We start from the raw sequence: 12,937 nt of genomic DNA on the forward strand, positions 1-12,937 counted from the left end.
GTCTGCCTCCTTCAGTGGTCTTCACCTTGGACTTATCAAGATCCTGAATGGGTAACGTAATGCAAAAGTTCTATTCAATGTAATAACTGCCTAGTATATGAGAAAGGTCATGAATCTGTATATGTCGCCTGGATATCCTGTCCGCCTCACCTCCACTACAACTTCGCCTTCTCTTGCGTCTGGATCGCTTGGACCAACTCTACGACCTTCTCAGCACAGCCAAATGAGCCTTGGAAACCCCAGCCAGCATGTCCGTAATTATGCACCACCGGCGTGCCATCCTCCAAGATGCTCCTGTCCGCCTCAATGCGGACGCCTCCCTTCCTGTAAGGCCTCAGCCCGACCCCATGCCGGATGATATCCAAAGCCTCGATGCCCTTCCCCCCCGTTAGGCTCGGATTCAGTTCGATACACCGCTTCATGATTCGCACCGCGATGTTCGGATCCGGGTTGGCATCCCAGTTCCCAACGTCGTACGTGCCTCCCAGGACCGTCCCTCCACCCGCCGCCCGAGTCATCATGTAGCAAACCTCCTTCTCCCCGTCCTCAGTGCCGCTGATGGTCGCCATGGGCAACACCTCGTTGCGCACCACCACGATCTGGCCCCGAGCCGGAACCACACTCTGGTCTTCCACCCCGCCGAGCCGGGACGCCAGCAGACCCGTCGCGTTGACGATGACATCGGCCGGGCGGCCGGTGTGGTGCAGCTCCTTGGCTTCGCGGATGTGCGAGAGCACCGCGCGCTTCAAGACGACGCCGTGGCGGCGGCACCGGCCTACGAGCCAGGGGAGGTAGATGGCCGTGTTGATGCAGACCGAGGTCCATTCGCAGCCCGACGAGGCGGTCGGGGGGAGCTCGTCGGGTGGAAGCTCGCGGTAGTCGTCGAAGAGGGTGCCGAACCATGGGTTCGAGACGAAGAGCCCGTCGAAGCTGGCGGCTCCTGTGATTATGTCCTTATCGCGGCGGTAGACTTGGACTCCTGTTTTGTCTTTTGGTGAGCGTGGCTGCAAGGAGAGGTGAGAGTCGCAGGGTATGGATTTGATGAGATAGGCCCAATTGACTCACTTTGAAAATGGATGCCAGCTTCAGGCACTTCCTCGGCCAGTTTCTTTAGCACCGGCCATGTCCTCCGTTCCCACCTGCTGTTTTCCTCGAATGACATGCTGCCAAAGTGGGTGAGCCATGTGAACCACCTTCCTCATAGCCAGCACCCCTTGATAAACGGAGTTCTCTCAGGCTGCCACTTACGGCATGAAATTGGCACCAGCCCAGGGAGATGTATATTCGATGTCATAGTCTCCAGGCATGTGCTTGGAAACGATTGTCACCGAATTGGCCGGGTCCTCAGCGAGCAAGAGGGCGGAGGTCAAGCCTATCACCCCGGCTCTGCTACCATGTCAGTACACCGCTCGCTGGAATAATGCGATTTCGATCTTTTGGAGTGACACCTCACCCAACAACCACAATATTTTTCGTCATCTTTTGTAGATACGGCCTTTAAAACGTCGCTCTATTGTTTGGATATGAGTCTACCTGTACCTTAGTCTCAGAGGAGAAGTGAAGATACGAGTGGTACAGCGTAGTACAAGGCGGACCTAGGTACCTAAGGTACCTAGGAAGGTCGGCGATAACGCGGGGACGGGCTAGTCAATTCCGTCAATAACCGCCTACCTTACCTAACCCGTTACCCCGTGCCGATTAACAACAATTATTTCCCAAGTATCTGGTAAGGACAACAACAGGAGTGTCCGGTCAGTCCATCGGTGTACATGTCGACAGTGAGAGTGGTCTCATTCTGCCGCCGTGACCGGACATCGGCAGGGATTCGTGAGCATGCGGGGTTACGTATAACGTGGCTGGCTGATAAGCTTCCTCTTCGTCACGCCGAATATCATGATAGGGGGGCTCATGCCGATGCCCCTGGGCCCGTTGCAGATCGATCTACCTACCGTATCACCACCCTTATGTCGCACAAATGAAGAGTCTCAATATTAACTTCATTCATATCTAGATGAGACCCCGAGAAAATGCCCCCGAGCCCTCCCATGCCGGTTCTTAACAAACACAACGGCCCTCGCCAAAACGCCTAGGTCTCAGATACCGCGACAGAAGAAATCCAATCACCTAATAGAACGACTCAGGCGTGTCCCCCCGCTCAAACCAACTGTAATCAATAGGTGTCCTGTGTTCGACGCACGGAAGGTCCAGCTCCACGAGCCATGGAAAATTCTCCTCCGAGTCCTCCGAGTCTCCCCGAACGGTAGCGTTGACAAAAAGAGTACGCGTCGGGCTTTGGAAAGGCGACGTGACTCCCTCGGGATACCGCGTCTCGACGTATCCCTTCTCCTCGCAGTGCCGCTTGTGTTCCTTCTTGCGCTGAGCTTCCAGTCGAGAATCAGCCCTGTCGATCTTGAAATGCTGTGCCAGCTCGATGGGATAGGACTCTCTGTGGTTGATGGCGGTCAAGTGCGTGGCCTTCATGGTGAAGGTGCTGCCGTCCTGCCACTTGACCATCTTCGCGCCCCAGTGCCCGTGGGCGTGGCCGAAGCAGTGCACCTTGGGTTTCCCGAGTGCAATGGCGCTGAAGAGGTTGGGGCAACCCCCCAGCGCACCGTCGCGCCCTTCATCGAGAACGCCCAGGGGTGGGTAGCTTGACATGACGACATCGACGTCGTGTCCGATGTCGAAATCGAAAACCTGGCTCGGTTCGTACTTGAGATCTGCGAAGCAACCGTACGGGCGGTTGTAAGGACGAGCATGCAATGTGAGAAAAGCACCGTTTCGAAGAAGGATCTGCTGCGTGCCTCTCGTGGTGATAAGCCTGATTCCATCTTCCGAAGCGGCTTTGACCATTTGGAGAACGTGCTCGCGCTCTAGCTTCCTTTGCACCAACTGACGGACGGCGGCGGGAGCACGGGGTCTCATTGCCTCACCGCACCCTATCCAGGTGTTCTCATCAAGAGTGATGTCGTTGGGCCCGTGAATGACAATCTTGAGGGGCGCTTTGATGGCCGCGAGCTGCTGGATGGCTTCTTGGTACTCTGCAACCTTGGAATTCTTTGTGAGATCGCCGCAGTGCAGAACTAAATCCACTTCATCATGGGGTAGGTGCCGTAGTTCCTTGTTATGGGTGCCTGCAAGGCAGAGAATACGCGTTTTGATGGTTTTTGGTTCAGCTTGATATGCCATGGTGCGCGCGCAGTGAAGAGGTAGGTCCGAATATTATGGGTATAATGCAATGATGATGTATAGCCTCGAGTGGAGATGAGTTGAGTAACGAGCAAAATAGATACTCCAGAAATGTGTTTGAAGAGAAAGATATATAGACAACCCGATAACTTTCTCTGGCAGGATCTTAATCACTCCTGAGACTCGAAGTTGCAGTGCCTTCCTACCTATTCACACACCACGCTCCCCTATCCGGCAAGAACCTACCTGCCGGTTGAAGCAGCCAGCATTGCCGGAGCAACGCTGCGTATTTTCACTTGCTGCCTAATAACCCAGCAATGTAGGAATATTCGTGGTCATAACTGCGAGTCCTCTCATAAAACGATATCGATGGAGCAGCATATGGAACGTCCAGCACACAATCAGCTGGATCCGAAGCAGTTTACAGAGGGATCGAAAAACGTCGAACCAGTACATCCTACACAAGCCACAACCACAGTTGTAGCCTTCAACCTGAAGACATTCTTCTAGGATTCATATTCGGCTAATTTCAGCACCTTCTTGACTTCTAATCTGATTGCGAATGCACTCAGATGACCCGACCCCACGCCAGCCGAGAACCTATGCACCGGCGGAATACTTCACGAGGGCAGCCTTGATGGCAGGAGGATTAGCACCTTGAATCTTGTCAACCTTCTGGCCATCTTTGAAGATGAAGAAGGTCGGCATGGCAGCGACGCCGAGCTCCTGGGCCAGATCGGGCAGTTGGTCGACATCGAACTTGATGAAATGGACGTTTGTAAACTCCTTCGCCATACTGTTGAGAGGAAGAGCACATTAGCATCCTATTCACTCTAGGGCCAGCTTGGGGAGGGATCGGCAGAATTGTCGTGCCGAGTAAGGATCTGGAGAGGCCGACGTACTCCTGAAACACCGGGGCAATCATCTTGCAAGGACCGCACCAGATGGCAAAGCTGTCCAGGATAACGACCTTCTTGGAGGGGAGCACGGTGCCACCTGCACTGAGCGTCACAACCTCGCCTTTGATCACCTGGTAAAACTCCTCCTTCCTGTGAGTACACATTAGCTCCAGCTCCTCGGGCAGCGGGGTAGTGGGTTGACCGTTGACCAATGATCAACGCGGTTTTCTGAGCATTGCATTTAATGACCCTCGGAGGACTTTTCTGCCGGGACTTACGAGCTTATGTTGTGAACGGTGTGAACGGGAGCTTCTTCGGAATCAGAAGCGGCGGCACCGGGGTTGGTGGCATCAAGAGCGGCGGCATCGGGAGCGGTGGCCTCGGGAACAACGGCCTCGGGACCGGTCGGCTTCGTCTCGTCGCTCATCTTGGCAGAAGAGGAGTGGAAATATTTAATCGACGTGATGGGAGAGTTTGCGGGTACTCTTGGATACGATCGTGAAAGCAGAGGTCGAAGAGGTCGAAGAAATCGATGAGATTGAACAGGTCTAAGAGATCGAAGGGAACGTGATAGCAGGGTAGTGGTTGACATGAGGGGCGGGCTGAAGTGCGGGGTGACGGATTTATAAGAATACTATTTGAAGGCACGGAATAATGAATGACGCCAGTCACGTTTGAGGGTTGTCAACTGCTTCCTAATGCGCTTTTCGAGCTACAACGTACCTATCCGTAGAGGGAACCAGCAGGAATGGTGCAGATTCTTCTCTGCCCACTAATTAATACTACCAGTATCCACGCAAGACAGACAGTCGGATCGGGACAATACTCCGAACATGCAGCTTTAAGGTCTTGGCTTGATTTGTCACGGATTTTGGATGACGCCATTCGTTCATGCCACCAAGGTTGTGGAACTTTTTGAGTTATTATTAATCTCACCCCGTTACTCCGAGCTCGGACTTGTACCTTGCCTCTGGGTAGGCTTACCTAACTCCCTAGTGTACTTCGGAATCATGACCTAATAAACTAACATACCGTATTGTCCGTAGTCGTAGTCGCCGTCTCACAGCTGAGAAGTTTCTCGATATCCTCATACCCCATCTTCTTTGCCAACGTGACAGGGCATAGCTCGCTTTCACCGAGGAGCAAGTCGATCTTACGCCACCAGATCGCCATCTCACTGTCGATTAACGTCGTCCCAGGTCCAATATCTCCGGGATTTGTTGGACGGGACCTGACTGTCACACTCGCTCCTCGATTCAACAGCATCTCGACCACTCGCGAATAACCGGACGCCGTCGCCGCAAGGATAGGTGTGATACCGAAGCTGTTGGCGACCTCGATATCCGGTTCGTCGTCCAGTATCGTGCGGACGATCGTTTCCTTTCCCCAGAAACAGGCCAACAGGAGAACATCCGCTCGCCGAAAAGGTGCTGGTTCTTCTTGCAGGCGGTGCATATTTTCCAGTAGGTACAATCCGTACTCCTCGTCCATCGGGGTGACGGTCACCAAAGCTCGAATGAGCCCGGTTCCCGCTGATCGTGCTCCTCTTTCCGTCAACATTTCGACCACCTTGTACTTCGAGAATTCTGACTCGCCGAAAGTGGGTATAATTGGAAATGCCTTGAAAAGCCGGCAACCTTGGCCGTCGAGTGCTTTCATTCCTCCCTTCTCCACGTGCTTCCTTATGTGGCTATCGTTGGCCATGTCGAAGAATACCGATAGAGCGTGATTGAGCTGAGACTGGTTATAGTTCTGGCTCTTCAGAAGCATCTCAGTCAAGATGTCATCCCCCCATTTAGAGGCCGCGAATAAGGCCTCGCCGTCGTCGCGGGCTCCTAAACGCAGGATTTCTTCAACGGCCGTGACGTCGTACCGAACAGCGGCGGCATTCAATCCACTCGAAGCGTCGATATCGTCCGCAAGCTTACCCTCTGAACTTTCTAGGACGAGCCTCCGGCATGTGGGCCACCCTTTCAGCGTTGCTTCTGTGTAAGCTGCTTTCAGGCTTGGGAGCCTCGTCTCTAGCGGTCTCGTATCTCGATCCAACAGCACTTTCAGGCACCCTTTTAGGCCCCGCGAAGTGGCCCTGACTATATGCTCTTCCCGAATGGCAAGCCCCTTATCGATGAGCATATGCAAGAGACGCAAGTCCGTGCTACTTCCCTCGTCCTCTTCAGGGCGTATCACCCACTCCGGATCGTGCTCCCAGAATTCAAAATAAGAATGAATGACCATCTCGGCTGGAGCTGCCTCACTCGTCGGCAGATTCTTTTTGCCCACACGGTACCTCCTGTTCACATCAATGCGGGTAGAGAGCAGCAGCTGAATGGCAGCCCAATTTCTTGCGCCCAACGAGGTGACAAGTGCACTGCCGATGAGTTCCGTTTCGCAACAAGGACGGCCCAGCATCCACCTGAGCAGGGTCGATGTACCGTTGATTGCGGCTAGGGCAAACAGTGGTAGCTCGTCGTCATTCTCATCAGCGACGTCGGAATACCCGGACTCGACCAGGCCATACACGATAGCGTATCTCCCCCTGATGGCGGCGTGATGAGCATAGTGCCGATCGGGGTGAAGGAGTAACGACTCTGTATGGGGGGGAACACGACAGGAAAAAATCCTTCTATCCTGGAATGGCCACCATTTGGCGAAATGCTCCCTTTTAGGATCGCAGAGTATGTTGACGAGCCCAGCAAGTTCCGAGGACATATCGGAGAATGTGCACTCCTCGCAATGGAGGAACCAGTTTGTCAAGGCATACTCGAGATATCCTCTCAGCCATTGGGGGGCTGCGCCAAGATAGTCCTCGTTTGACTTAGCCCATTGTCCCACTACTGGCGGGACTCCCCCTTCTCTCAGATGGATCCCTCCGAGAAGGAGAAAGCGAATGCAAGACGTCGCCAATTGAAGTTCGGCTCTTGTTTCACTGACGAGAGAGGGGGTTGGACTACCATTCATTCTTGAGATCTTCAAGAGGAAATCCCGAGCAGTCTTGTGCACCAGGGAGACTGTTGCGTTACTTATGCGGACGAAGAACCCACCGAGTCGTTTGACGGTCCATTCGATGTTTGGTTCCATGTCTTGTTGGAGGTCTCGAACTGACCGCGTCGAGCCCGTGATGTTCAGTGCGATATTGAGTTCCTCAAGGGTCAGTGCTCTCCTGGCCACTAGCAGAGTTTCGAGCAGCTTGATGGACTCGGGCTGGTTCTTGAAGCCAGCCAACTCGCTCTCGTAGAGCTGATCAAGGCTCAGCGGGATACCGTTTAGCGTCTCATTGATGGAGCTTAGTTTTCTCGAGGGCATGCGGGCAATAGTATCAAGGACCAAAGCAGCCCAGAGGAATGTCTGGTCGGCCCCCTTGCTAAGTTCCCTTCTCAAGGTACGAGCTGCCTTCGCTGACAATTCCGAGGCGTCTTCAAGTTCTCGCACCTTGCACTCTATCATCTTGTCGATGTCTCGCGCAAGGGCATCCGACTCGTCTTCACCTCGGAGTCGGATCGATCGCAGTGGCCGTAAACGGGCTTCCAAACTTGGCCAGGGTCGAGAGGTGACGAGAAATTTTAGATTGGACGGGGCCTCTTCGCCTTCGCCGTTCTCCGTGCGGAAGTTGGAGGACAGTACGTCGCAGAACTTATCTCGAGTCGACTCGGAGCACTCATCAAGCGCATCGATAATACAAATGATCTGCAGATGACCAAGCCGTTTCGAAACCGCGCATAGCAGTTTCCATATCCCTTTGATGCTGCTAGTGAATGACAGGGAATCTTTACGAGAAAAGTCTTCCATGGCGAGCTTGACTAGCTCGGGATGCGAGGTCAGGACCTGGTGGAGGATTGCGCAAAGCGCTTGATCCGCCTGATGACGCCTATCTTCACCGGCCTTGAAAAAAAACGAGCACACGAGGCCATTCTCGCCATACTCCCCACTCAACGTATCGATCAGGAACCGGGCAAGGACGGATTTGCCACAACCCGGGTTGGCAGTCACCCAAAGCATCGAAGCAGACGTCTCGGCGAGCCAGGCGGCGAACTTGGGGTGCTCGATGAACCATTCGCAGGTCCCCGGCACGGCCTTCTCGACTTCCAGCCTCTGCGACTCGTTGTCCACAGCTGCGCAGTAGAGGGCCCTGAAGCAAGCTGCAGTAAAGGTGGACAGTTGTTAGCACCCAGAAGCAACAGAAGCAATCTCACCGACGTCGAACACGGCTCACCTTTTTCTTCGTCGGAGAGGACCAATGGATCTGCCTTTCGCAGAGCGGCATAATCCGTCGTCTCGATCTTCACCACTTTTTCGGCGCACTTCTTGACGGCCTCCTGAGCCTCGCCCTGGAGGAAGGAGACCGTGCTCGTCCCGACGTATTTGATCTGCTTATAGTCCCCCATATTCACGGCGCCGATCCCCGGAACGTTGAACCTATACAGCATTTCACTGGAAACCAAATTGTTGTACGTCCGATGGAAATCGCTCCAGGTATCCTCCGTCTCGGTCACGAGCTTCGTCAGACTGCGCGCAAGCTTTACAACGTGTCCCCCCAGCGGCTCGGACGGCTTTGTACCGGTCCCGATGCTGATGAGGAATACATCGCGTTTTGGCCACAGGTCCTTCGCCTCATGATAGACCTCGAAGATGGGATTATTGCACTTGAACGCACCATCGAGGTAGCCTGCATTATCGTGATGGCGGTACTCCTTGAAATAGGTGCTTGCGGCAGAGGTGGCGCGGAGGGCCTCCCAGAGCTCGAATCGGCCTGGCTTCTGGTCTTCAGCTTCCCTTATATTGGCTTCCCTATTATCGTATGACCTTAGGAGGACGAGCTTGCTCTTGTCGGCGTTAACCGTGGTTACGAAACTAGACGCAACAGTCAGTCAAGAGGGGAGCACTGGAAGTGATGGAGGCGGTAAAACTGACACTTTACAAGGTGAGGTTTGGTGAGGATCTCGCAGAGGCGCGTTTCCGCTACCCTTCCGTTTCTCAATGATTTTCTTGACGATCTGCTCAAACTTTGACGAGTCGTATCTCTCATTAGCCGAGACGAAGTCCCTAGTACGACCAATGACGTTGTATTTGTGTCGCTTGGGTTTAAAAATGGACTCGGCCAGTTTGATATAAGCGTCGTGACATTCATCGAGTGTCATTTGCAGGCACCCGAGCATGATGGCAATGATCCTATCTCTCGCCGTCAATTTCACAACCGTCTTCCCTCTGCACACAAGGGAAATTTTACTTACCCGCCTGTACTCGTGCCCCCGATAAGATCGAAGACCTGCCATGGCTGAAGCTCATCTTTGGGACCCCGACCAGCGTTGACATGCTTCATCACCTCTCTAAGAACAACGATAGACGAGATTCCCCTGATGCCACCCCCATCTGTTTTAATAACGGTTTTAGTGATACCAAGTTCTCGTCGGCGAAGTTTCACGTTTACTGACCGAGAGAAAGCAGGCGAACAGGGCGGTGCTCATTGTCGCTATCACTTATCCCTGAACCCTTCAACGTTGAACACTCTGTTGATTGGGACCGACTCGGGGCGCACAGCATGACGAGAGTACAAAATCGTGTATCACAGACGACGGCACATCTCAACGTCTTAGCTAGAGCGAAACGGAACAACAGAGCAAAGTTGCACAAGGCATCATGTGGGCAGCCCAGCTACATTTTGAGGGTCTCGCGATATGTAGGACGAGGACCGGGGCCAGACAAGGAACAGGCGAAGTAAGTAAACTGTAAGGGTATGTGACAACCTCGGAGGGGTCGAGGCACGGTGACGGGCCAGCGTCGCCAATCACGATGGGCATCAGCCGCTGGGCGATGCAGCAATGCCACAGCCAGGGCTGCAGAGAGTGTGAGCGACCTGTCGTCTCTGGCCGAGACGTGCGAGAGTCCAATGGCGGACGGCCTGCTTGCTGTCTACAAAAGACGACATGACTTAATGTCCGTCCCTTGTCATGTTTGCTTTTAGATGGCGCGAGAGTCGAACCTGGTCGTCGATACAGTTCGATCGAACAGCCGCTTAAGGTGTTGTTAAGCGCCAGGACATTTTTGAGCGGCGGCTATAGGCGTCGTGTCTCACATATTGACACGGTTGGAATCTGAGACACGTTAATGCTACAGGTAGCGAGGGGACGTCAGAATGCCTGTGCCTGCCGGGCCGTGGCGGAACTTCGCGTCGTCCCGCTTCGGGTCCTCCCCGCGGCCCTCCCTCCAGCGAGCACAGCCTCGAACTGACGTTGTCGTGTCTTCCAATTTTTTTTCCTCCCTTTTTTGACATTTTACGGATGAACGACCCTTGCCAAGCCACACTGGAAACCCGGGACATTTCTTCCAAGCGAAGACGGCCTCGAGGATTTTCCTGGGAAAATGGCAGCTTGCCATTGGACGATAAACTAGAAGGGAAGGCCAAGGATGCCATGCTCCGCATGAAGAAGAACACATTGCCTGTTGGGACTTTATCCGAGTCGTATTCGCGTTCGGACGTTGGCTGGGCCCCGAAAGAAGGAAAGAAGGGGGGATTGAATTCCCTCATTTGCGCGCATGTTCTCCTTACTCCAGTTTCCTTTGGGTGATTCTCGCGTTGTTGGTGAGGGCTAGGCCATGCTTGTGGTTAATTGAAATTGGTCTTCATACGACCATCAACGTCGACAAGACGTCTCCTCGCATCTAGGAGTGTTGTCGCCTGCGAGGAATCGCCGTGCGTCAAAATCTACCGACGAAAATGGACCAACCTGGGGAGGAGTTCTTCTACCCGATGTATGATACCTGCGACGGGGTTTCCGCGCGCTGTCCGATCGAGGCGACCACGTACGGGGACTACTTCACCCTGGGGGCTTGCGCATTCTTCGTCGGCATCTATGGGGCACTCCTCATCGCGCAGGCGTATCTCGGATGGCGTTCCAGAGCCTGGGCCTTCGTCGCGTGGCTAGCGGCCGGGACCGCGTTCGAACTGATGGGTTACGCGGCGCGCATCTACATGTCCTTTAACCCTTGGTCCTTCGAAGGGCTCGTCATTAACAGCATGATGCTCGTGCTCGGCCCGACGCTGACGGCGGCGGCCATCTCCGTCACGTTCAAGCACCTGGTCCTGTGGTACGGGCCGGAATGGTCGCTGATCAAACCCGGGCTTTACCCCTGGGTCTTCGTGGGAACCGACTTCATATCCATCGTGATCCAGGGCGCGGGAGGCGGAATCTCGGCCATCGCGAACGGTATGGAAGATGGCCGGAGCTTGTACGACGCGGGCTCGGCCATGCTGGTGGCAGGGGTGTCCTTCCAGGTGGCCAATATGGTGTTATGCGGCGCGCTCATGCTGGTTTACGTCTGGCGACGCAAGAGGGCAATGAAGCAGAAAACCAATGCCGGAGGGCACGGCGGTAGCTCAAAGAAGTGGAGTCTGTTGGCGGTGCTACGCGGGCACGAGACGGCGAATAGGGCAGAGCATATGGCCAAAGTCTTCATCGCGGGGCTCACAACTGCCTACGTTGCCATCATTATCCGCTGCATTTATCGGTACGTCTGTTTGCCTGTTGCTCCCCGTCTCGTGTGCGAAGAACTGTAACTGACGGTTGTCGGTGCTTGTAGAATCCCCGAGATGTCCATGGGCTGGGCGAACGAGCTGATGCAGAACGAGACGCTATTTCTCATCCTGGACGGCGCCATGATACTTCTCGCCGCTATGCTTTTGACCGTGGTCCATCCGGCGCTTCTCTTCCCGTTCATGGGAAAGGTGGGCGAGGAGAAGGAGCAGATCATGGCAGAAAGAGCAGAACAACGGGAGATGCGCGAGGTTCTCTGAACGGGATGCATGCATGTTGAGATGCGCCAACTGATACGACTATACGCAGGTTATTTTTAAAATATAAACACATAAGAGTCGAGGCAGTTCGAAGACGAGGGTTGGGCATCTGCGTCCGAGTCGTACAAAGCACTACATTGGACCTGGATCATCCGGGCCGTTCCATCCACGTTCCACTCATCCCTGGGTCTCTGGGCATGGCTTGTCTTGGAATCGGTGCGACGTGACTGGACTATGAGGACCTGGACTGCTCATTTCGGAGACGCGAGTGGGCGTGGATTAAAGCTGTACACCACCGATCATAGTGCGCAGTGTTGTGATGAGCGTCCCTCGCTCGAGACGACAGCAACCTTCAATTTTCTGCCTTTGGCACATGACGAAGGTACGTGGTCTGCTGGTCAAGGGCAAACGGCGCGTCGGCGGCCCTATGTTTAGTGATGATACGAAGCAATCGCTCTGGATGAGGCTGACCCTGAACTCCTGCTATTATCGCTGTAGCAGTGGGTGCGCGAAGTATTCTATGAGAACTCTCTAGATGGTAAGTCGGGATTGGCTACTGCTGCTGCTGCTTCTGCTGCTGCTTCTGCTGCTGCTCCTGCAGATGCTCAAGTGGTTGCGTCAGTACCTAGTAGAATGCGAATGGGAGGGAGAAATGACGGCAGGGCAAGAAAATTGACGATCAAACTAATGTCGTTGGTGCCCTATAACCCTATAATATGAAACAGGAACATGACGACAGAGGACAGCGTCACGTCATTGGCCTCAGTCACAGCGAATTAGTGTTGCCACCCATCAGCTGATGGTTTAGGTAGAGGTACATCCAACGGCTATAAAGGTACGTACCGGCATGCGCCATGCCGCGCGGAACGACCTCCCGGCTAACGTCGTAACGTACGTCTCCTCCACCTTGATTTAGGTACCCTTACAGGCTCCTGTCCGATTATAGATGTCGCATTTCAAATAATCCACGACATGACTGGTCAATGTTTATATGTGCTAGCTGTGTATGCCTAGGTACGTACCTTAAGGTGCGAAGTATCGAGTCGAGAACTGCAGTACC

At 54.0% G+C, this 12,937-nt stretch overlaps 5 protein-coding genes across 5 annotated transcripts; 1 reads left to right on the forward strand and 4 right to left on the reverse strand.

The window, feature by feature from the left end:
* Nucleotides 1-155: 155 nt before the first annotated feature.
* Nucleotides 156-1,794, reverse strand: SODALDRAFT_336489 (FAD dependent oxidoreductase; the record flags this gene model as incomplete). The annotated part of the gene is made up of 4 exons (XM_028612598.1): nt 156-979; nt 1,066-1,163; nt 1,249-1,386; nt 1,778-1,794. 4 exons carry the CDS (start codon nt 1,792-1,794, stop codon nt 156-158), a joined length of 1,077 nt encoding a protein of 358 aa, XP_028470730.1.
* Nucleotides 1,795-2,051: 257 nt separating this feature from the next.
* On the reverse strand, nt 2,052-3,649 carry SODALDRAFT_26689 (hypothetical protein). The gene has a single exon (XM_028607518.1). The coding sequence runs from the start codon at nt 3,187-3,189 to the stop codon at nt 2,125-2,127; it is 1,065 nt and encodes a 354-aa protein (XP_028470731.1). The 5' UTR covers nt 3,190-3,649; the 3' UTR covers nt 2,052-2,124.
* Nucleotides 3,650-3,789: 140 nt separating this feature from the next.
* SODALDRAFT_319495 (thioredoxin-like protein) lies at nt 3,790-4,515 on the reverse strand (the record flags this gene model as incomplete). Its single annotated transcript, XM_028609456.1, has 3 exons — nt 3,790-3,985; nt 4,092-4,238; nt 4,367-4,515. 3 exons carry the CDS (start codon nt 4,513-4,515, stop codon nt 3,790-3,792), a joined length of 492 nt encoding a protein of 163 aa, XP_028470732.1.
* Nucleotides 4,516-5,225: 710 nt separating this feature from the next.
* SODALDRAFT_26809 (hypothetical protein) lies at nt 5,226-9,862 on the reverse strand. The gene is made up of 6 exons (XM_028607590.1): nt 9,518-9,862; nt 9,317-9,455; nt 8,997-9,254; nt 8,299-8,936; nt 5,483-8,224; nt 5,226-5,403 (listed from the first exon to the last, which is right to left on the reverse strand). Exons 1-6 carry the CDS (start codon nt 9,624-9,626, stop codon nt 5,345-5,347), a joined length of 3,945 nt encoding a protein of 1,314 aa, XP_028470733.1. The 5' UTR covers nt 9,627-9,862; the 3' UTR covers nt 5,226-5,344.
* Nucleotides 9,863-10,800: 938 nt separating this feature from the next.
* Nucleotides 10,801-11,877, forward strand: SODALDRAFT_269840 (hypothetical protein; the record flags this gene model as incomplete). Its single annotated transcript, XM_028607686.1, has 2 exons — nt 10,801-11,591; nt 11,664-11,877. 2 exons carry the CDS (start codon nt 10,801-10,803, stop codon nt 11,875-11,877), a joined length of 1,005 nt encoding a protein of 334 aa, XP_028470734.1.
* Nucleotides 11,878-12,937: the final 1,060 nt, after the last annotated feature.

This window comes from Sodiomyces alkalinus, assembly GCF_003711515.1.
Source record: "Sodiomyces alkalinus F11 unplaced genomic scaffold SODALscaffold_1, whole genome shotgun sequence".
In the NCBI taxonomy this organism is placed as follows: Eukaryota; Fungi; Ascomycota; class Sordariomycetes; order Glomerellales; family Plectosphaerellaceae; genus Sodiomyces; species Sodiomyces alkalinus.

Bases quoted from the DNA above. Each gene is read 5' to 3' on its own strand.
- SODALDRAFT_26689 (XM_028607518.1), bottom strand. From the start codon at position 3,189: ATGGCATATCAAGCTGAACCAAAAACCATCAAAACGCGTATTCTCTGC.
- SODALDRAFT_26809 (XM_028607590.1), bottom strand. From the start codon at position 9,626: ATGCTGTGCGCCCCGAGTCGGTCCCAATCAACAGAGTGTTCAACGTTG. The intron at 8,937-8,996 runs GTCAGTTTTACC...TGTTGCGTCTAG, and splicing joins CAAACCTCACCTTGTAAAGT to TTTCGTAACCACGGTTAACG. The intron at 5,404-5,482 runs GTTTCTGGGGAA...CAGCTTCGGTAT, and splicing joins GGATGTTCTCCTGTTGGCCT to CACACCTATCCTTGCGGCGA.